This window comes from Pelophylax lessonae (assembly GCF_965119305.1).
Source record: "Pelophylax lessonae genome assembly, chromosome: 3".
Classification (NCBI taxonomy): domain Eukaryota; kingdom Metazoa; phylum Chordata; class Amphibia; order Anura; family Ranidae; genus Pelophylax; species Pelophylax lessonae.
This window is the reverse complement of record NC_138770.1, coordinates 185,813,538-185,837,439: the sequence shown is the minus strand read 5'-3', so window position 1 is coordinate 185,837,439 and position 23,902 is coordinate 185,813,538. Positions and strand designations below refer to the sequence as shown.

Below are 23,902 nucleotides of genomic sequence, written 5' to 3'. Positions count from 1 at the left end.
ACAGCAAAATTCCCAAGGCTAAACAGTAGCCAACCAGGCTAGAGTTTACCTGAAAAAAATAATACACTCCCAAAGAGGATCAGGTCCACTAAACAGCAGCCTGCAAAACCTTGCGGCCAAAAGAAGCATTTGCAGATGCCTACACATCCACTTTATAGAACGTTGTGAAAGTGTGCACCGACGACCAGGTGTCCGCCTTGCAAACCTGCGTCACTGATGCCGGATGACGGAAGGCCCAGAAGGCATTAAGTGCCCGAGTAGAATGCGCCTTGACAGGGAAAGGAGGAACCTGACCCCTGATGGAATAGGTTTGAACCACCATCTGTCTGATCCATCTGGAAATGGTCACAGAGGAAGCCGGCAACCCTTTGAGGCCCATCCGTGAGCACAAATAGAGAATCTGATTTCCTAAAAGATGCCGTAGCTGCCAGGTATATCCTAATTGCCCGGACCACATTCAAGACATGCAAGGCGATTTTGTTCGGATATTTTGGCCTGGGACACATGGAAGGCAACACATTGTCTTCATTCAAATGAAAATCGGACAACATTTGGGAGGAACAACCGACAGGGGTGAAGAAACCCTTATCTCTGAGAATCACCAAGTCAGGTGAACGACAGGATAACGCCACCAGTTCCGACACCCTGCGGGCAAAGGTGATAGCCACCAAAAAAGCCACCTTCTGAGACAGTATAAGCAAGGGAATCTCCCAAAGGTTCTCAAAGGGAGGCTTCTGGAGGACCAAAAGCACCAAATTGAGGTCCCAAGGCGGTAACAGAAACCGCACTGGAGGAACCAAGTGTCGGACACCCTGAAGAAAGGTGCGCACCAGGGAGTGTGTGGCCAAGGCTCATTGGGAGAAGACCGCTAAAGCCAACAACTGGCCCTTGATGGTACACAAGGCCAATTCCCATTGAAGGAAGGTCAAGATCTGAGTCACCGAGAAGGAACGAGGGACTCACACCACGCAATGTACGTCTTCCACATACGATGGTAGATGTTCCTAGAGGAAAATTTCCTAGCTTTAAACAGCGTTGGTGTTTTTCAACAGCCAAGCCTTCAAAGCCTGTGACTGCAAAGCAGGATGGAAGATTGGTCTTTGGAACAGCAGATCCTCCCTGAAAGGAAGCTTCCAAGGAACGTCAGCGACCAACTGCACCAGATGGGGGTACCAAGCCCAGCAAGGCCAGTCCGGTGCCACTAGGATGACCAGAATCCCTTCTGCCTCGATCCTGAGTAGAAGTCTTGGCAGAAGCTTGAGAGGAAGGAAGGTGTAAATCAGTCGATACTGACCCCATGGGGCCACCAGCATGTCTGTGGCATCCGCCAGAGGTTCCTGTGACCGAGTCACAGACCTCTGTACCTTTCTGTTGAGCCGAGACACCAACAGATCCACCTCGCGGATGCCCCACCGGAGACACAACTGATGAAACACCTCCGTATGAAGGGACCACTTCCCTTGGTTCAACACCTGCCAACTGCTAGTTTTCCACCCTGGGAATGTGTACGCCGGAGGGGGCTGGAACAAACCGCTCTGCCCGCCTTAGAATGCCGACTACCTCCAGAGCCGCCAAGACACTTTTTGTGCCCCCTTGATCATTGACATAAGCCACAGCCATGGCATTGTCCGATTGATTGCTCACTGGACATCTCTGAAGACGATTTGTCCAATGGTCCAGGCACAGTGTGATCGCTTGGAGTTCCAAGACATTGATCGGTAGTCTGGACTCTTCCAATGTGCAGATCCCTCAAGCAGAATTTTTGCGGAGGACGCCTCCCCAGCCGGACAGGCTGGCATCTGTGGTGACCACTGTCCAATACAAGGGGAGGAAGGATTTGCCCAGTCTAAGCACCAAAGAGCGAAGCCACCATATCAGGGATTCCTTTGTTTCCCGGCTCAGCCAGATCCGATTGTCCAGAGACTGCGGAGTCTTGTCCCATGTGGCCAGAATCTCCCTTTGCTGGGACCTCGTATAGAACTGTGCAAACAGAACCGCCACGAAGGTAGACACCATCAGGCCCAGCAACCGCATGCAAGTCCAGAGGGATGACCATCTTCTGGACATCAGGAGACGAATTGCAGCCTGCAATTTCTAGAGTTTGTCCAGAGGAAGGAGCACTCTGGCTAAGGCCGAGTCCAGAGTCAGACCCAGATAGTCCAGCTTTGTGGACGGAACCAAAGCAGACTTCTGAAAATTCAGAATCCAGCCGAACTCCCTCAGAGTTCGTATGCGGATTTCCAGGTTTTTCACCAGAGCAGTAGGAGGCTCCGCTCGCAGAAGGAGGTCATCCAAGTAGCCCAGTATCACGATCTCCTGTTGGCGTAACAATGCAAGCAGCAAGGCCAACACTTTCATGAAGACCTGAGGAGCAAAGGCGAAACCAAAGGGTAACGCCACAAAATTATATTGCTCCTCTCCCACGGTAAAGCGGAGGAAGCGCTGGTGACCGTTACATATTGGAATGTGAAGGTAAGCATCCTTGATGTCGATAGAGGCAAGAAAATCGCCCTGATGCAGGGATGCCACCACCGTGTGAATGGACTCCATCCTGAACTTCTACATCCGCACAAAGCAGTTCAGCACCTTGAGGTCCAGGATTGGACGCACTTTGCCTTCCTTCTTGGGAAATGTAAAGAGGTTTCAGTAAAAACCCTGAAAACGTTCCGAAGAACCGGGACAATCACCCATTGAAGCAACAGTTCTTGTACAGACTTAAACAGACCCTGTAAATGGTCCAGGGACAGACACAAGTTGGAAGTAAAAAACCTTGCCGGGAGACAAGAGTAAAACTCGATCTTGTAGCCCGACTGAATGACTTTGTGGACCCACTTGTCTTGTACCAGAGAAGTCCACGGGGCTGGAAACCAACAAAGACATCCCCCAAACCCCATGCTGAAGGAGCCTTGTCCGCTAGTCTGAAAAAGCCCGCTCTCAGCTTGCTAGACCAGGTTCATTTGGATCCTCCAGAGAAGACCCTGAAAGTCGACCCTGACAAAGGACTGAATGTCAGTGCATTGAAGGATGGTTGGGACTGGAGGGCCCTGCAGCCTCAGAGAGGGGATCAGGTGGTGAGATGTGCTCCAGAAGACTCCATGAGTCACCAGGGGGACCACACAAATAGTTTATAACACTGCAAAGGGACAACCCCCCCCCCACATCGCTGGCAGCACCACCTGGTTGCCAGGCACAAAGCACCAAGCGTTCCTCAGCAGAGAGGGAGAGAACCCCACCAGACCCACCACCCAGCAGAAACAGGCACCTGCAGCCACCAGAATAATCTGCACTCCACGTGCAGCGTTTAGGAAGTAAAAAGATCCAGGAGTCAGCACCAGGGGATGAGGGGGGCTCCCACCGCCAAAACCGCCACCCTCAGGGCTCCACTGTCATGGACGCCGCTATTTTCAATGGCAGACCACTACACAAATATGGCCGCCGTGCTTAGAAACAAAGAGGCAACGGCAAAATTGTGGCCCGGTGCCACGAGGCTCCCAGGGACCCAGGAGGGATCCCTAGGCCTCAGACAGGCCCAGGTAGGATGGGGCCCTGGAAGGAGCCCCCACCAGATACAACCCCCCGCACAGCCGATAGTCTGGTCGCCAGCGGCGCACCCCCCACTGCCAGCATAGCCCCCATTCTCTGCAATGGTTTTGCACAGAGCAGCCCCAATCCTCCTCTTCTCTGGTCCCCCGCTGGCGCTCAGGTCTCATCCCCCCAAGTGCCCACATACCAAGCGCCTTGGTATAGGGCAGTGATGGCAAACCTTGGCACCCCAGATGTTTTGGAACTAAATTTCCCATGATGCTCAACTACACTGCAGAGTGCATGAGCATCATGGGAATTGTAGTTTCAAAACAACTGGGGTGCCAAGGTTTGTCTTCACTGGTATAGGGGCACTCATTCGTGCTCACTCCCAAGCCCCACTCTCTATGTTCATACCACAGAGCACATAGCTCAGCCCCTCTCCATCTTCACATCAGTAGGGTTATGCGTCGATTTAAAAAGAATTACACACAGCAGGATGTGCAGGTATTTGGAACGCTGTGCGTTCCACGGGGAAACAAGAACAGGAAGTGACGTGACAGCGATTTATGCATTTCGTCATATGACGTCCTCAGCAGATGTGAGGGCTGGCTGCTGGGGACGTCCTGGCTGCTGAGGACGTCATATGACGAAACGCGTACAGCGCCGTCACGTCACTTCCTGTTCCGGTTTCCCCGTGGAATGCACGGCGTTCCGGATACCTGCACATTTCGCTGTGTGCAATTCTTTTTAAAACAACGCTGTTATACTGCTACTTAAATGGGAGTATGAAATCTTCTTTTTAATAAACACGTTTCTATACAGTAATACACTATGTGTCCGTCCCCCCCCTGTTCATTTTATATGAGACCATTCACTCTGGAGGACAGGCTGAGACAAAGCCATAGTCTGTTAGCTGAGGACCCCACTTTCCGGAGATAGGAACCCAGGATCACCACCTAGGACCTACAGCACCGGGCAACTGTACCCCACAGTACATATACCCCCCATCTAATACTCCTATGTGGGGTAAGGTTCTCTGGTGAGTACATTTTGTACTAGAGCAATCTCGTGCACTCTATACGTCACAACACCACCCCCAGGTCCAGTCGGGAATTGTCACATGAAGACCTACTAATCACCCCTATATATGGACTACTTATTCTGATCCATGTACCATTTACTGGATATTTTATATTGTATATAGGTTCACCTACACCTGAATAATTTCCCTTTGACTGATTGCCCAGTCATTGGATTGACTGCACTGGTCACCTTTATAATTTATTTTTATACCCCACTAAGTCACTTTGTGACACCAGTTATACACATTTTTTGTAATTACTTACCAATATCTAAACTTAGTTACGCACTTGGACACTGATACTAAGTTTCTAATTTGATACCCAGAGTGTTACACCATACCTGCACAAGTCACTTTAGATCACAGTTTCATTTCTTTGGTACAATCTGTCACCTAATCACACACCCTGGTAGCCCAGATCACCGCACTAGTCACTTTAATCTTATTTTATTTTAATTTATTTTTACAATCTATTTAAAGTTCTTATGCTTAGGTGTTGGATTTGCATAATTAATGACAAACTATATATAACCTCAATTATTCTAGACATGTTTATTTTATATTTGTTGGAATGATTGTATTTTCACAGAAGATTGTCTATATACGAGATTTGCATACCAATGACTAGCTATATATATATATATATATATATATATATATATATATATATATATATATATATATATATAATCTCATATTTAAAATGTATTTGTCAGACTGACTATATTTTTTACAGAAGATTGCCTATATATGAGATTTGTTTACTATATTTCCCATATTACTTTACTTATTTACCTCCCTCAGCATACATATCCCCCACATCCTATCCCAGGCAGCACCATATTCCCTCACCCCTTTATTTGAATATAGTTTTGTATCAAAGCAGTGCCAGAGAAAAGAATACCAACCCAACTCAAAATAGAAGGGCGGGTACTGCGTCCGTCAATGAACTTCAGAGAAAAGGATTTTACGGTAAAACAAAAATCCAATTTTCTCTATCGTTCATTGACGGACGCAGCAGTCTCTGATCTTCATATCAGTAGGGACGTCCCAAAGCAGTGCCATAAAATGAGGGGTGGGAACAGCAGAAAAATAAGTTCCCAAGGCTCAACATAGCCAACCAGGCAACATAGGACTCATCAGAACAACAAGATGAGACCCCCCGCCTGAAAAAAACATTAAACACCCTCAAGGGAGACTAGGAACCCCCTTAAACAGCAGCCTGCAAAACTTTGTGACCAAAAGAGGCATCTGCAGATGCCAGCACATCCACCTTATAAAATTTTGTGAAGGTGTTAACAGACGACCAGGTAGCCGCCTTGCAAACCTGAAGCACAGATGCCTGATGGCGAAAAGCCATGGAAACACTAAGGGCCTGAGTAGAATGCGCCTTAACAGAAAAAGGAGGAACCTGGCTCCTAATTAAATAAGCCTGCACCACCGTCTGTCTGATCCATCTGGAAATAGTCGCAGCAGATGCAGGCAGCCCTTTATTAGGGCCATCCGTGAGTACAAAGAACAAATCTGATTAACAAAAAGACTCAGTAGTCTCCAAATACACCCTGATTGCCTGAGCCACATCCAGAGTATGCAGTGCAAATTCCTTAGGATGTTATGGCTTAGGACACAAAGAGGGTAACACAATGTTTTGATTCAAATGAAAACTGGAAACCACCTTCGGAAGGAAAGACGGATCCGGACGAAGTACCACCAGTCCTGACACCCTGCGCGCAGAAGTGATAGCTAACAGGAAGGCCACCTTCTGGGATAAGGTAAGCAGGGGAATCTCCCAAATACTTTCAAAAGGAGGCTTCTGGAGAACCAAGAGCGACCAAACTAAAGGTCCCAAGGTGGCAACAGAGGTCGCATCGGAAGTAACAAGTTACGCACCAGGGAATGGGTAGATAATGGCCATTGGAAGAAAATTGCCAAGGCCGAGACCTGACCCTTGATAGTACTCAACGTCAACCTTTGATCAACTCCTTGTTGAAGGAAGGCCAAGATCTGTGCCACCGAGTAAGAGCGAGGGGGAGCCCCAAGAGACTCACACCACACAATATACGATTTCCACGTACGATTATAGATCTTCCTAGAAGTCACTTTCCTCGCTTTAAGCAAAGTGGGGATCACTGAAGCAGACAACCCTCTGTCCTTCAGCACCCGGCTTTCAGCAGCCAAGCCGTCAAAGCCAGCGACCGTAAAGCAGGATGGAAGATTGGCCTCTGAGACAGTAGATCCTCCCTGAGAGGAAATCTCCAAGGAGCGTCTGCGACTAGCCTGACCAGGTCGGCGTACCAAGCTCGGCAAGGCCAGTACAGAGCCACAGAATGACCGGAATCCCTTCCGCCTCGACCCTGCAAAGAAGTCTTGGCAGCAACTTGAGAGGAAGAAAGGCATACATCAGCTGATACTGACCCCACGGGGCCACCAGCATGTCTGCGGCTTCCGCCAGAGGGTCCCGGGAGCGGGCCACAAACCTCTGCACTTGCCTGTTGATCCGAGACGCCAACAGATCTACATCTGGAGGGCCCCACTGAAGGTACAACTGCAGGAACACCTCTGGAAGGAGAGACCATTCCCCTACATCCAAGGCCTGTCGACTGAGGTAATCTGCCTGCCAATTTTCCACTCCTGGAATGTGAACAGCGGAGAGAACTGGAACAAAGCGCTCCGCCCATCGAAGGCCGCAAAGGCACTTTTGGTACCCCCTTGGTGATTGACATAAGCCACGGCCGTGGCATCGTCTGATTGAATGCGCACTGGACAACCCTACAGGTGCGCACTGGACAACCCTACAGGTGCTCGGTCCAGTGGACTAGGCAAAACCTTATTGCTCTCAGCTCCAGAACATTGATCGGTAACCTGGACTCTTCCAGAGACCAGACTCCTTGAGCAGAAAACCTGCCCAGAACCCCTCCCCATCCGGACAGACTGGCATCCGTGGTGACAATAGTCCAATATACAAGGAGGAAAGATTTCCCTTGCTTGAGCATCGGGGACTGAAGCCACCAAATCAGGGACCCCTGGTCACCTGGCTCAGCTGGATCTGATTGTCCAGGAAGTTGGATTTTGTTCCATTTGAGAAGGATTTCCTTCTGGAGGGTCCTTGTGTGAAATTGAGCGAAGGGGTTCGCCTCGAAGGACGACACCATCAGTCCCAGAACTCTCAAACTCTCCGAAGGGACGACCATTTGCTGGACAGCAACAGCTGAACTGCAGTCTGGAGTTTTTCCGGAGGAAGAAATACCCTGGCGGAGGACGAGTCCAACGTCAGGCCCAGATAGTCCAGTCTCATTGAAGGGACCAGGGACAACTTCTGAAGGTTCAGAATCTACCCGAACTCCTCCAGAGTTCTCATGATCTCCAGATTTGTAAAGAGCACCGAGGGAGACTCCGCACGGAGAAGCAGATCGTCCAGGTAACCCAGGACCGATATCCCCCCGCTGTCGCAACAGCGCCAGGACTGGAGTCAACACCTTGTGAAGACCCAAGGAGCAGATGCGAGACCCAAAGGGTAACACCACAGAGTGATCCTCTCCCACGGCAAAACTGAAAAACCGCGTGTGACCTGCACATATTGGGATGTCTACGGAGACCAGAAAAAACCCCAGCTGTAGGGAAGCCACCACCGTGCAAACTGATTCCATCTTGAATTTTTCAACTGGCACAAAGCAATTCCATGCCTTAAGGTCCAGGATTGGACGCACCTTGCCCTCTTCCTGGAGACCGTAAAGAGGTTTGAATAAAAGCCCTGAAAACGTTTCGCACATGGAACCGGGACTATTACTCCCTGTTGTACCAGTGAGTCCTGAACTGCCCAAAAGAGCCTGCAAGCGAGACGGGGACAGTCGCACAATGGAAGGGAAAAACCTCACCGGCGGGACAGATGAAAACTCGATCTTGTTACCGGATTGTATGACCTCTTGAACCCATTTATCTTGTATCCGGGAGAGCCACAGGTTGGAAAACCGGCAAAGACGTCCCCCCACCCCAGATACGGGTGAGGGCGCACCTTCAGGCTGAAGGGGCCTTGTCCTCAGGTCTGGAGAAACTAGATTTGCATTTGCCAGACCAGGGCCGCTTAGACCCACCCGAGGGAGTCTTGAAGGGCCTTATCGACTGACCCTGAGGGTCGAAAAAAAACTTTTTGTGAGCTGAAAAGGAGGGACCCCCGACTGCGACGCGAATCCTTACCCTTGTTAGCCTGTGGGAGAGAGGTACTCTTATCCCCTGTGGGAGAGAGGTACTCTTACCCCCTGTGGGACCTTTGATAATGTCATCCAGGGTAGTCCCAAACAGGCGATCTCCTTGAAAAGGCAGATAAGTCAAGGCCTTCTTTGGAGGTCTGATCCGCAGACCAGCACTTTAGCCAAAGTATATGCCGGAGGACCACTGCCGAAAACCGACAGTCGGCCCAATATGGGTGCAGTATCCAGCGCGGCATCGCAAACAAATTGCAGCCCCTGCACCAACTGGTCCAACAGCTCCTCAAAAGGCAGGAGAAAGATATTTCCCCTCCAGGTCACGGCGTAGTAACTTAGCCCATTCAGTCAATGTTTGCGAGACCAGGGCAACCGCAAACACTGGTCTGAGGGCAGACCCCACCAGGGAGTACATATTGTGGGCCACATACTCCGCCTTCAAGATGCACCAGGAGAGCCAGAACGTCTGCACAGCACGTGTCAGCAGCGATCTTGATCCAGAAAGAAAGATCAGAAGATCAGCACAGGGTATAGGGAGGGTCTCCACCCACAAAAATGCCTCCAGGAACTCCCATTCAGTGATTCTCGATCAGAAAAATCCACAGAAAATTGGTGCCGGGTGTACCAAGATGGCCGCCACTTCATACAGAGCATATGGGTTACAAGAAAATAGCGGCCCTGCACGGCCTGCTTTGCTACTGAGGACCCCCCCCCTCCAGGCCTCCTGAACGGAATCGTTTGAAAGGTGGACCCTGGAGTGACAGGTAGAACCCCCCCCCCACCCGCATGATCGCTCGACAGCGGCGCACCCCCCTGCCCCCACCTGCAGCCTGAAAACTCAGACTCAGCCCCCAGGAGTAGTCACCCACGTCTCAATATCCCCAGTAGTGAGGGGGGAGGGGAGGCAGCCAAGGTCTGTGCGTGCTCATTGCCCGGCTGGGGTGACCACTGGATTTATACATCCAGCCCGTCACCCAGATGCAGCATAGTTGCTTGTAGATCTCACAGGAAAAAATACGGAGAAAAAGCTAACTAAAAAAAATGTATCTAGAAAAAAAAAAAAAAAAAAAAAACTTTGCCAGGACCAGAGATCCAAGCAAGGAACTAGGTCCTTACTCCTGACTAGGCAGATTAAAACGGACATCCCTATAGCAGGAAGAGAGAGGGTATACCCCCTGGGACTGCCCATAGGCGTAGCCAGAACTTTTTTCTGCCTAATGTCCTACTCCCGTAGGGGGCAGCATAACCTTACTGATATGAAGATCAGAGTCTACGTCCGGCAATGAACGATAGAGAAATTACATTTAACCATGGTGGAGGAAGAGGAGGATTACCTGAACTTCAGAGTTGGAATCAATTGGCTGAAGTGGAAACCAGGGCTCTTTACCACTGTATGTGAACAAGTCATCTTTTTTAATGGCAACCTTTCCTGTGGAGAAAAACAAAATCTGTAACCTAGCATGGAACAAACTAGAGAAAGCATGACAACTCCGTTTACTGAACCATCATACTAGACTGAAACACCATTTTAACCACTTAAGGACCAGGCCTATTTTTGACACTTGTTTACAAGTTAAAATCAGTATTTTCTACTAGAAAATTACTTGGAAGCCCCAAACATATATTTTGTTTTTTAGCAGAGACCCTAGAAAATAAAATGGAGTTTGTTGAAAAAATTTATGTCACACCGGATTTGCGCAGCGGTCTTACGAACGCAATTTTTTTGGAAATAAATTGGATTTTTGTACTTACCGTAAAATCCATTTCTCTGAGTTTGATGGACACAGCGCTCCATAAATCAAAACTAGTGGGTTATATTGCCTCCTCCAGGAGTAGGACTGGGCAGAACAAAAAACATCTGGCTACACCCATGGGCCGTCCTCAGTTGGTATACAACCCCACTCTCTGCCCTAGGTAATCAATTTAGTAGCAAGCAGTATTAGAAGTATCAGAACCCCATAGAGGGGTGGTGCTGTGTCTGTTGATGAACTCCGAGAAATGGATTTTACGGTAAGTACAAAAATCCAAATTTTCACTTTTGTTCATTGACGGACACAGCGCTCCATAAATCATAATTAGTGGGACGTCCAAATGCAGTGGCAAAAGAAAAATGAGGGGTGGGGAAAATAACCCAAATGCTAAACATAAGAGCCCTTAACCAGGACACCGGAGCCTTAACCAGGTCATAGAAGCCCGTCTGTAAAATAAAGGTTTAAAAAAAAAAAAAACACCCCTCAAGAGGGAACAGCCCCGCTTAAACAGCAGCCTGTAAAACTTTATGGGCAAAAGAAGTATCCGCAGATGCCAAAGTATGTACCTTAGAGAATTTTGTAAAGGTATGCACGGAAGACCATGTTGCCGCCTTGCAGACTTGCGATATTGAGACCTGATGACAGAAGGCCCAAGAAGCACTCAGTGCCCGAGTAGAATGCGACATGACAGGGAAGGGTGGTAACCGGACCTTTAATGGAAGCAGCCAGTCCTTTTCTTGATCCGTCCGTAACAAAAAACAAAATCTGACCTTTGAAAAGACTCAGTAGCTGCCTGATACACCAAATCACGTAAACCACATCCAAGGTATGCAAAATAAATTCCTTGGGATGAGCCGGCTTGGCACACAAGGAAGGCAACACAATGTCCTTATTCATATGGAAGTCAGACAACTTTGGGTTGGAATGATGGACAGGGAAGAAGAACCACTTTATCCTATTGGATCACAAAATAGGGACTGTGACAGGATAATGCCGCCAATTCGGATACCCTGCGGGCCGAGGTAATAGTCACCAAGAATGTCACCTTCTTGGATAACGTAGGCAAGAGAATCTCCCAAATATTTTCAAATGGAGGTTTCCGGAGAACCAAAAGTACTAAAATTTAAATCCCATGGCGGCAAAAGAGATTGTACAGGTGGAGTCACATGTCAAACCCCCTGAATGAAGGGGGAGGGTCACTGAAAGAAGATGGCTAAGGCAGACACCTTGGCGGCCTTGATGGTACTCAAGGCCAACTTCTGATCAACCCTGTTGGAGAGGTTAAGACCTGAGCCACAGAAAAGGATCGAGTGCCAATCGACTCACATCAAGAAATGTACGCTTTCCGCGTACAATGGTATATCTTGCTGGAAGACGAGTTCCTTGCCCTCCCCACAGTGGGGGATCACTGATTCAGACAAACCTCTATCCCTCAGTACCTTCCTTTTAATAGCTAAGCCATTAAAACAAGCGACTGTAAAGCATCCCTGTTCATACTGTATGTCCCGGGCACAGAAAGAGGAAACTAAGGAGGAAGAGGACGAGGCGGAGATTGGGCATCAGTTGTCTCTAGCATCCCCCAGACTAAGGGAAAATGGCCCCCGTGACAGCATCTGACTACACAAACATGGCCGCCAACTGGAGAGCAGTCAGACTAAGGGAAAATGGGCACCATCAGCTACAAACACTGAATAATGCTGCCAGGATCTTCCCTGCACCTTCTGCAATGGGACCTCCCCAGAAGCTAGGACACATGTTTAGGGGAGACTCTGCTGTGCACTCTGTAAAGGTCTCTGCACTGGGACTCCTCTGCACTATACCCACACTGCAAACAGCAGGGCATGCACCAAGGGGTCTTCTACACTGTGACCACTCCAAACTACTAGGGCGGGACACACACTATCCCAGGACCCTTAAAGAGTGGGGATAGCGGGGGAGCCCCCTGGGGTCTCTGCTGCATTCTCTGCCCTGGGACCCCCACCAGACTCTAGGTCCAGACAAGGGTGGAAATGGGAGTGGGGGAAGCCCAGCTTAGTGAGGGATTTAAAGATGGGAGGAGGGAACCTGCAGGCAGGTCTGACCATCCCTGGAGGTTTTCCGCGTCCACCCAAAGAAAACCACCAAAAGTGGAGGGGGGGGGGGACTGTAATTACCCTTCCATGGTGTGGGTAAAAATTCAGACAGAGCTCCTCGCCACTGAAGTAGGGGAGCTGTTGGCCAAGGGGCCCGCTGCGACTCAGACCTAAGCCTGGTCGTATGCGACCCTGCGAGACGTTTAACTCGAGGTCCAGCCTCTGTCCGTGAGGCTATGTCGCAGCCAACCTAGCGCATAGCTGCGGTCTGCACGCACTCGCTGGCTGGGCTGGGTGGGGGGGACCACCGGATCTAGATTATCCAGCCTGTTGCCCAATTGTAGATCTCCCGAGAGAAAAAACAAAAAAGATGTAAGGAAGGAAGGAGAAAATTGCTAGGACCAGAGATCCCAGCCAGGAGCCTAGGTCCTTACTCCTGACTAGACAGATCAAAACTGATTACCTAGAGCAGAGAGGAGGGTTATATAACAAGCTGAGGACGGCCCATGGGCATAGTCAGGTGGTTTTTGTTCTGCCTAGTCCTACTTCTGGAGGAGGGAATATAACCCACTAGTTATTTATGGAGCGCTGTGTCCGTCAATGAACGAACGAAAGAGAAATACACTTTTTTGAATTAAAAAATAACAAAAAAACTGAAAAAGTTAGCCCAATTTATTTCTGTAATGTGAAAGAGAATGTGTTACACTAAGTAAATTGATATCCAACATGTCATGCTTCAAAATTGCGCATGCTCGTGGAATGGCAACAAACATTGGTAGTAAAAAATCTCTATAGGCGACGCTTAAAGAATCTCTTTAGGTTACCAGTTTAGAGTTACAGAGGAGGTCTAGGGCTGGAATTATTTCTTTCGCTCTAACAATCGTGGCGATACATCCCATTAGTGGTTTGAACACTGCTTGTGGCCCGACTTGCATATGAGTTGGCTTCTGCACGTGAGCTCGAAGGGACGGAGTGCTTTCATTTTTTTTTTTTATTTATTTTACCTTTTATTTTTACACTGTCCCTTTAAAAAAAAAAAAAAAAAAAATAATCAAAAATGTGATCACTTTTATTCTTATTACAAGGAATGTAAACATCCCTTGTAATAGAAATAAGCAGGATAGGTCCTCTTTAATGTAAGACCTGAGGTCAAAAATACCTCATATCTCACATCTACACTTAAAAGCACAATTTAAAAAAAAAAAAAAAAAATATGGGCCCTTTAAGGCTGTTGGGCAGAAGCGACGTATGACGTCGCTCTGGTCCTCCAAGGCCATAGAGTCGAGTGTGGGCCATGTTGCCCTCATTTGACTTTGTGCCTGGGATTAGAATGGACCGGATCGCTTTCCCTGCTACCGACGGCTCAGGTAAGCAGGGGAAACTACCAGGAAGCTGCGGGAAGGGGTTGGCACCTCTTCCATCTCCCATAAAAGTGATCCCACGGCGAATCCGCCGCTGGGACCACTTTTATGTGAAAGAGGATCTCTGGCCGCGTAGAAACATCAAAGTACGGACGCAAATACACGGTGGGCGGTCCGGAAGTGGACTATTTCTGACACTTGTTATTTACAAGTTAAAATCAGTATTTTTTGCTAAAAAAATAATTACTTAGAAGCCCAAAACATTAAATACATATTTTTATTAGCAGAGACCCTAGAGAATAAAATGGAGATCGTTGCAATACTATGTCACACCGTACTTGCGCGGCAGTCTTACAAACGCAATTTTTTTGGAAAACAGTAAAAATTAGAAAACAGTAAAGTTAGGCCAATTTTTTTCTATAATGTGAAAGATGTTACGCCGAGTAGATACCAAACATGTCATGCTTCAAAATTGCGCACGCTCATGGAATGGCGACAAACATTGGTACTTAAAAATCTCCACAGACGACACTTTGAAAATTTCTACAGGTTACCAGTTTAGAGTTACAGAGGAGGTCTAGAATTATTGCTCTCGCTCTGAATGATCACGGTGATACCTCATATGTGTGGTTTGAACACCCATTTACATATGTGGGCATGATTGCGTATGCGATCGCTTCTGTGAGCGAGCTTGGAGGGACGCTTTAAATTTTTGTTTTCTTATTTTTAACTTTTATTTTTAACTTTTATTTTTACACTGTCCCTCTAAAAAAAATTTTTTTTTTTAAATCTTTTATTTCTAATTACAAGGAATGTAAACATCCCTTGTAATAGAAATAAGCAGGATAGGTCCTTTTTAATGTGAGATCTGGGGTCAAAAAGACCTCAGAGCTCACATCTACACTTAAAACCCCAAAAAAAAGAAAGTATTTTTCTCAGCGTGAAAAAAAATGGGCCCTTTGAGGCCGTTGGGAGGAAGGCCATATAGTCAAGTGGGGGCCATCTTGCTCTCACACTACTTCCTGCCTGGGACATGGACGGACCGGATTGTTTTTCCCTGCTACTGACGGCTCCGGTAAGTGGGGAAAACAACCAGGACCACTTATGTGAAAGAGGACCGCCCGTCCTGTAAGAAACCTGCTAGAACACCAGTATTTAATGTCACTGTACCGACGTAAAAATTGCATTTTTGCCTAACTTTAAATACCATTTCTCTGGCGTTCATTGACGGACAAAGCTGCTTATCTTCTTGACCATTGGGTTTTACTGCCCCCTACAGGAGTAGGAGACTAAGCAGGAAAAAGCTTGACTACGCCCCTCTCTGCTATAGGTACTTAGTTTTGTTACAAGCAGTGCAGAGGTATTACAACTCCATAGAGGGGTGGGTGCTATGTCCGTCAATGAACATCAGAGAAATGGATTTTACGGCAAGTCAAAAATCCCATTTTCTCTTTCGTTCATTGACAGACACAGCACCTTATCTTCTTGACCATTGGGACTTCCCAAAGCAGTGTCAAACATGAGGAGTGGGAACAGCAAGGAAAAATTCCCAAGGGCGCCGCATTGCCTCCAGTATTACTCTATCTGCTTTGTATAACTATTGAGGCTGGGTCTCTTTCCTCAGTTACTCTTAAGACTTCATCAACACATCGCGATCTTGATCACTCCCGCATCTTGTGGTTGACCTCTATATTTTTGACGAGGCAACAAGGCCACCTTTTATCCAATCTTATTGTTACCCATTTCATGGTTGTTATATGACGTTCTTCTGCGAAATGTTCATCCTCAATGTATACTGTATTCTTTTTTTTTTTTTTTTAAATTTTATTTATTTATTATAATAAATGGAACAAAGGAGAAACTTCACAACATTATTCATATTTTCCGGTTATACAGTACAAACGTATACTTTCCATAAATACATAAACAAACTAAGAAAAACGTTTTTCATATTTAACTTGAACTTATTTATACTCTCCATCAGTATTCTCCGATGTCTCAAATAAGAAAATTTTTCTTTTTTTATATTCCTAATAAGTTCTAAAGAAGAGAAAGAGAAAAAAAAGAAAGAAAAGAAAGAAAGAAAAGAAAGAAAAAAAAAAAAAAAAAAAAAAAAAAAAAAAAAGCAGGGGGGACAAGATAATTTTCCACAACTGTTTACACATTTATATTTTCGTTCATCACTCATTTATCCTTCCAAGATGAGAACACCACCACCCAGAAAATCTCTGACTCCATCTCACCTAATACAGACATCACCCCGTTCTTCCGAGCCTCTCTCTCTTCCCTCCTTTATCCAATGCCCGCCCACTCGACCCCTCTTCAAGATGCTCAGACATCAAGCAGGAGCAAGAAGTAGGACCCCCATCCCTCCTCCGTCCACTCCCATGTACCTTGATACTAAAGGGCCTCTAAAGCATTCCATCAGCGGTATTCTCCTTCTCCCCTCCCTTCCCCCAAAAGGAGAAAAAAAAAAAAAAAGGGGGGAAAGGGGGGGCGAAGGGGGATTTCTCCCCCTCCCCCTCTCCCCACCCCTATATCCATGTGTATGTATGTGTTCCCTTTTTCCCCTTCCTAACATCTCTCCCCTATAATCTCAGTGCCCTTAAGTGTCGTGCCTTCTAGTGATTAACTTAGTTGTGTTTAAATGATACCATCCCTTTCAGTGTCGTGATCTGAAAAGAGAAAAAAAAAATAAAAAAAAGAGGGGGGGGGGGTGGTTTCCCTTCCTTCCCTCCCTTTCCCTTGTGTGTTCTCTTCGTGCTTTTGTCGTGATAGTCCTATTCCCCTTTCTTTCTTTCTCCTCCCTCTTTTATATATTATATTCTGTTCTGTGTATCCTAAGTCTATTTATGTGTGCCCTTTTACTTTACTGACGTCTTCCCCCTATTGTCTTAGTGCTCTACTAGTGACTTTCTCGGATTGTTTTATTACTACAATCCCTTTCAGTGTCATGTTCGTCCCCACGAAATCTTATTTGTGAACCTGTGCGTAAAATCCATCAATACCTCCTTCCCTTCTCTCCTAGGTAAAGGAGAGAAAAAAAAAAAAAAAAAAAAAAAAAAAAAAAAAAAACGACCCCACCGGGGGAGGGGGGGAAGGGATAGGAGAGAACAGGAGATTCCACTTACCCCCATGATCCCTTTTAAAAGTCCCCAAGCATGGCCTTCCCATCATCTGATGCTATAAACTGGTTCCACAATGCCCATTTTTTAATATATTGCTCATGCCCGTCTTGTGTTGAGAAAATCAGGTCTTCGAATTTGTTAATTTCCTCCACTTTATCCCTCCACATCTTAATGGTCGGGGGATTAGGATCTCGCCATCTCAATGGAATGCACGCCTTGGCCGAGTCCAATAAATGGCGTAAAATTGATCGTTTGTATTGTCTACCTGATATATCCGGCGCATGAAAAAGCATAAATATTGGATCGTCTGGTATTATTTGTTCAATAAATCTCTGTGCTACTTCTCTTATTTGTCTCCAGAACCCCTCCAACCTGGGGCATTTCCAAAAAATGTGTAATAAGGTCCCTTTTTCTTCCTGACATCTCCAACATTTTTCCGACGTCTGTGGCGAGATTGCATGGAGACGTGTCGGCGTATAATACCATCTAGATAATAATTTATAATTTGTCTCCTGCGTTCGTGTACAGATGGAAGATTTGAACGTGAATTTTATTATATGTTGTAATTGTTTAGTTGAAAATTTATGATTCAATTCTTTCTCCCATTTGTTAATATATTGGGGTCTGTATTCTGCATTTGGTGTGACTATCAGTGAGTAAGTCTTTGAAAGTACGTGTGATATCGTACCTGTTTGTAAACACATATTCTCAAAGAGGGTAGGTGTTTTATCAAACTCTTTAGGGAGGGGTAATGATTGTAAGAAGTGTGTCAATTGGAGTGCCCTCCAATGATCTAATCCGTACCTCCCTCCTTGAGTAATCAAAGTATTTACTGATACCCAGGCTCCTGACTCTATAAAATGAGCAGCCTGGAATATCCCCGCCCTCTTCAAGCTACAAAAATAGCTATCCTGATAGCCTGGGGTAAACTTTGGGTTTCCCAATATAGGTGTTAATGGCGAGTATTTTGTAGAAAGAGCTAATTTATTGAAAAGTTTAGCACATATCCGAATTGTTGTCCCCACTGTTGGGTGTCGCATCATATCTCGAGGCAATGTACCCATACACCATGGAGATCTATTCAATGGTATTTCACATTGCGCCTGTTCTATATTAGGCCAAATTTTGATCTCTGTGTGATGGCACCAATCTATAAATCTGCTCAAATGTGCTGCCTGATAATATTTTAAGAGATCTGGTACAGCTAATCCTCCCTTTTCTTTAGGCAAAGCGAGTAGAAGTTTCTGTATTCTTGGTCTCCGCTTGGCCCAAATAAATCTTGAGAATGCTATCTGTATCTGTCTAAAGTATCCAGATGGGATAGAAATGGGCAAAGCCTGAAGCAAATACAGGAACTTTGGTAGAATCGTCATTTTAAGTATATTGCACCTTCCAAACCAGGAACTCAGTCCCGTTTGCCATCTTCGCAATTGGTCGGAGATCTTACTCAATAGTGGTGGAAAATTAAGTGTATATACCTGGGAAGGTTCCGGGGGCAGCAGAGTCCCCAGGTATTTTAGAGCTACCTTAGTCCATTTTAAATTAAAGTTTGTATGCAATAATGTTGTGAGTGATGGAGGTGTTCCTATTCCCATAGCCTCAGATTTGCTTAAGTTAATCTTTAAATTTGATAATACTCCATAATGACGAAATTCCTGTAATAGGTTTGGGAGAGAAATTAAGGGTTTAGTAATAGTAAATAACATATCATCTGCATATGCTGAAAGCTTCTGTTGTGTTCCTGCCGTTATTATGCCACTAATGTCAGAATTATTCCGAATGGTACAAAGAAAGGGCTCTAACGTAAGCGTAAATAAAAGAGGGGATAATGGGCAGCCCTGTCTTGTTCCATTTGAGATCCTGAACTCCTCCGACAATACCCCGTTCGCCTTAACCCGGGCTGTAGGGGCGGAGTACAGTTGTAATATCCAGTCTCTCATCCTATGACCAACCCCTATGTATTGCAATACATTAAACATGAACTTCCAGCTTACCCGGTCGAAGGCTTTTTCTGCGTCCGTTCCCACGAAGGCACTTGCCTGTTTAGATTCGTGTGCCAGATGCAGAAGATTTAAAGCCTTCACCGTGTTGTCCCGTGCCTCTCGGGTGGGTACAAAGCCCACCTGGTCCAAATGTATCAAAGAAGGTAGGTAATTTTGTAATCTGGTGGCAATAATTTTTGAAAAAAGTTTCAGATCAACGTTGAGTAATGATATAGGCCTGTAACTGGGGCATGCTGTTGGATCTTTTCCTTCTTTTGGGAGTACCGATATATGTGCACGTAACATATCTCTGTGTAAAGGTGAGTTTAAACTCGATTCATTAAACAGATCAATCATCCGTTGGCCTAAGATTGAAAAAAAGGTCTTGTAATAATATATTGGTAATCCGTCTGGCCCTGGCGCTTTCCCTGCCTTAGTATTTTTAATTGCTATCTGCAGTTCCCCTAGTGATATTTTGGCTGACAAATCTTCCCTCGCCTCTTCCGGCAGACTGGGCATACCAGACTTGGTGAGGTAATTAACCATCTCCTCTGAGGTCACAGGCTGTTCTTTCAGATTATAAAGTGACCGGTAGTAATTTCGGAATTCTTTTACTATGTCCTCGGGTTTTTCAATTTTTTGACCTGTTGAAGTTATAAGTTTTGGGATATAGGCCCTCTTTCTTGTGTCTCCTATGGTGCGTGCTAACATCCTCCCACATTTATCTCCCGATTCATATACTGCCTTGCGGCCTCTCTGGAGTGCAACTTTAGCTTTATATTGCATAAGATCTACTACTTGTCTACGTATAATGGTTAATTCCTTCAATCTTTCATCATTGGGGGCGTGTTTGTGTCTTGATTCCAAATCATGTAATGTTTGAAGGAGTCGTGTCATCTGCTGTGTCCGGAGTTTCTTTAGCCGTGCACCATGCTTGATAAGAATTCCCCTGATCACAGCCTTATGGGCCTCCCATATTACTCCCATACCTGTCTCCCCATCTACGTTTGTGTGGAAATATGATTGAAGTTCTCTTTCTATCTCTGTAACCACGGTTTCATCTTGTAGAAGACTCGTATTCATGGACCATGTCTGTGACCTAGTAAGTGGGGTCTCTTGTAATTTATATATGAGTGTCAATGGTGCGTGATCTGACCATGTTATGGACCCTATCTCCACCGACTGTACTGAATGTAATTGTGCATGTGGAATGAGAAAGTAATCTAACCTGGAGTATACTGCAAATGGAGGTGAGAAGTATGTAAAATCCTTCTCCCCCGCATGTAATAACCGCCATATATCGATCAATTGTGCCCTGTATAGTTGTGTCGCAATCTTTTTCCTGATTCTAGGTGGCACTGAGGAGGTACCTGATGAGGTGTCCTCTGATGGAATCAGAGGCAGATTTAAATCCCCTCCCAAGATCAATTGACCTTCCTTAAACTCTTGAAGTAGTTCCAAGCTTCTTGTCAGAAAGATGTCTTGTTGGCTATTCGGGGCATATATGGAGGCCAAGGTCACTTTAACATTTCCTATATTTCCTTTTAAAAAAAGGAATCTACCTTCTGGATCTGCATTAACTTGGGAACATGTCCACGGCACTTGTCCAGATATCATTATAGACACTCCCTTGGTTCTACTATTCAAGCTAGTAGAGTGGTAAATCAAAGGGTAGAACCTATTTCTGAGTAGTGGTGTTCTCACTTCTTTAAAGTGGGTCTCTTGTATATATGCTATGTCAATGTGTGAACTTTTTAAATCTGAAAACAACATCCTTCGCTTCTCTGGGATATTTAACCCCTTAGCATTTAATGAACAAATTCTTATGGTATCCATGTTGTGGATTTAAACAATTAGGAATAAAGGAAAAAATAAGTTAACAAAAAAGGTGAGGAGAAAGAGAAAAAAAAAAAAAAAAAAAAAAAAAGAAAAAAAAAAAAAAAAAAAAAAAAAAAAAGAAAAAAAAAGAAAAAACAGAAGCAAAAGAAAAAACAAGGGGGATAAGAAAAAAGAAGAGAAAAATAATTCCCTCTCCCTCTCTTTTCCCCAAAAATGAGGCGTTTTAGGCATCCGCTGGTCAAAGACCTTTAATCCGGACGCGTGCCTCAAGGGAGCGATGGTTGAAGACGGCCACTGAGGAGTCTCCGGTCCCTCCCCCCCCCCCCCGACCCGACTTTCCCCTTTCGGGGTTTTTAAACAAAATATGCGTTAAATCTATATTTTATTTTTCTTATTGCTATTACCATCTTATTTATCATCAACATTTTACCCTGTGCGCTTTCATCCCCTGTCTTTGTGGGGAGTGGGACCAACAGGATGATGGAAAGAGGAGAGAGAAAAAAAAAAAAAAAAAAAAAAAAAAAAAAAAAAAAGGGGGAAAGGGAAAAGGGGGGGGGGGGGGATTGGGTGACGGGGCCCAGAAGGGGAATCAAAGAGAATGATGGTGAGGAAGGTCAGAGTGGGGCATTGCATAACCCTAGTAAGAATTAAAAATTGTATAGTTATGTCTTTTTCTTTATAAAGACTCCCTTTTTACATTCTGTTAATCTATCTGGGCTATTTATACTTTTAACAAAGGTCTCGCCCTAGTAATTTCTAAGCCTTAACACTGCTGCTTAGTCATACACCCTCCTGCTCCAGGTCCTGGCTACTTGGTCAGTGGGTATGATGGACAGCCTCGATGACCCAATATCAGAAATGTCCATGCACCCTCAGAGGTCTGTATTTGATTCATGCTCTCCAAAATAAAAGTATATTGTGCATTCTTACTCAAATAGAGAACAGGAATCAACACAAACAAGGAAGTAAGCTCAGAAAAAACCCATTCTGCTTCTAACATTACTTTTTCAGGTTTAGGCTGCATTTATGAACAACATGTTCCTTTCTGCAGCCACTTGCCCTTTCAATTGTTTTCACGAATGTGATACTTTGTAAGTCACAGAAAAGTGCAGTTCCAGAAATACAACCTTCCAATGCCTATTTAACCCTACTGAAAATAACACCCATAAACAGTTAAAGAAAAAAAAAAAAAAAAATGTATATATATATATATAATAATCAAATAAAGTGATTCCACCATCCACCCAAGCGAGCTAAATGAAGGCATCCCCCCCAACTGTGAATAGACAGCAGGACTCGGCGCTGTCAGAATGCGCAGATCAGTGTCTGCAGTTGCTGATCAGAGAAAAAAAAAAAAAAAAAAAAAAAAAAAAAAAAAAAAAAAAAAAAAAAAACTTTTTCCCACATGTCCCTCCTACAGAAGCCGGTCAAATGACCATCCTCCGTCCCAAGGGGACAGCCATACACTGATGGAAATCCGGCCGATTACCACTGAACCGGTCGAATCCCAATCAGTGTGCGGCCAGCTTACCTTTAATAAGTACTACCACATAAAAACTGTCGGAAAGAATTGGAAGGTCCAGCTACAATGCCTTGTTTCCACTGAGCTTTACGGCCCGGAACTGTACACCCTGATCAGGCCTGCCCCTCCACCGCCAACAGCACCCCAGCCCAACAGTGCAGCCCCGCCCCGCTGGCACGATACCAATGCACCCGGTACCCCAACAAATGGGCCCCAAAAAAAAAAAAAAAAAAAAAAAAAAAAAAAAAAAAAAAAGCGGCTTAGCACAGCTCGGAATCAGGGTATACATCTCTCGGCAGCGGAAACTGCAAAAATTGCGCTCCGCCCCGCTCAGTGGGAATGAGAGATAGGTGTTCTAAAAAAAAAAAAAAAAAAAAAAAAAAAAAAAAAAAAAAAAAAAAAAAAAATAAATAAAAATCTGAATAGTTGCTCTAGACCCCTGGTGCCCAACCTGCTGCCCCCTGACACTTATACGGCCCTTAAGGCCAGCAGTCTGTTTTTCCCCTCTGTCCTGCAATAGCAGTGCTTTCTATTCATCGCATGTAAAAGGTGCTCTTAGTTTATTTCTCCTGAAACATCTCCCCAGTCTACAACAACTCTATATAGCATATATACAGCCTCTGACCATATTCTATAACATGCCATCGGAGCCGACCCACCAAAACCGGAGGGCGAGAAACCCGGCCCAGCCCCGCACAGAAACCAATCAGCCTCCAGTTTTATTTTTCTTAATTAAAAAAGGCTGAAGTTAGAAGCCGACTGGCCACCATGCGCACCTGCACCAGGCTCCGCACCCCCCAGTCCCAGCAAATCAACACCACAGTCCCCGACCATCTCCCCATGCCCGTCCCCAGTCTCTGCCAACCCCCAGCAGCACCAAACTTCCCCGTCCCAATCTCTCCCTCCCCCCCCCCCCCCCAGATCACATACAGTCCGATCATCAGACAACTCCCCCTCTTCTACATTTAACTTTTCACTGATGCTGTCCCACCTTGAAGTGTCCTCTTCATCCTTCTCCCCTCCCTCCCGCGATGGCAGTATTCTTCAAGTCCTGTTAATCTTATCAGTTATCAGCCCCTCATATCAGTCTAGTTCCATATCCAAGGGCAACAAACTGACTTAAAATCTCCTCACCTCCATTCCACCCCACTCCCCCCGATTCCAAAGACTTGCTTTACTCATGATAGTCTCGGGTTCCATAGTTACGATAAACAGTGTGATACTTTTGCAAAAGGTATAGTTTATCGGATTAAAGTTATGACTCACGCGACCCATCCGCCAGCTCCGCTTGGGGTTCCACCTGTTGCCTTTGAGGATGGTTGTTATGATCTCTATGAGATGTCTCTTCCCTCTGTCTTCCTTCTGTGCGGAGTGGTGTGGTCAGCCAGTCCTGAATCTGGATAGGATTCACTCCTATGAAGGCAAAAAAAGCTGGTAAC

The 23,902-nt window shown here is 45.7% G+C and overlaps 1 protein-coding gene across 1 annotated transcript in view; it reads right to left on the bottom strand.

Moving 5' to 3' along the window:
• Nucleotides 1-23,902, bottom strand: part of RASA2 (RAS p21 protein activator 2) — a 451,771-nt gene that overhangs the window by 291,864 nt on the left and 136,005 nt on the right. Inside the window, exon 4 of the mRNA XM_082249978.1 lies at nucleotides 10,143-10,237. Coding sequence (XP_082106104.1) covers nucleotides 10,143-10,237 — 95 coding nt within the window. The remainder of the gene's footprint in view (nucleotides 1-10,142; nucleotides 10,238-23,902) is intronic.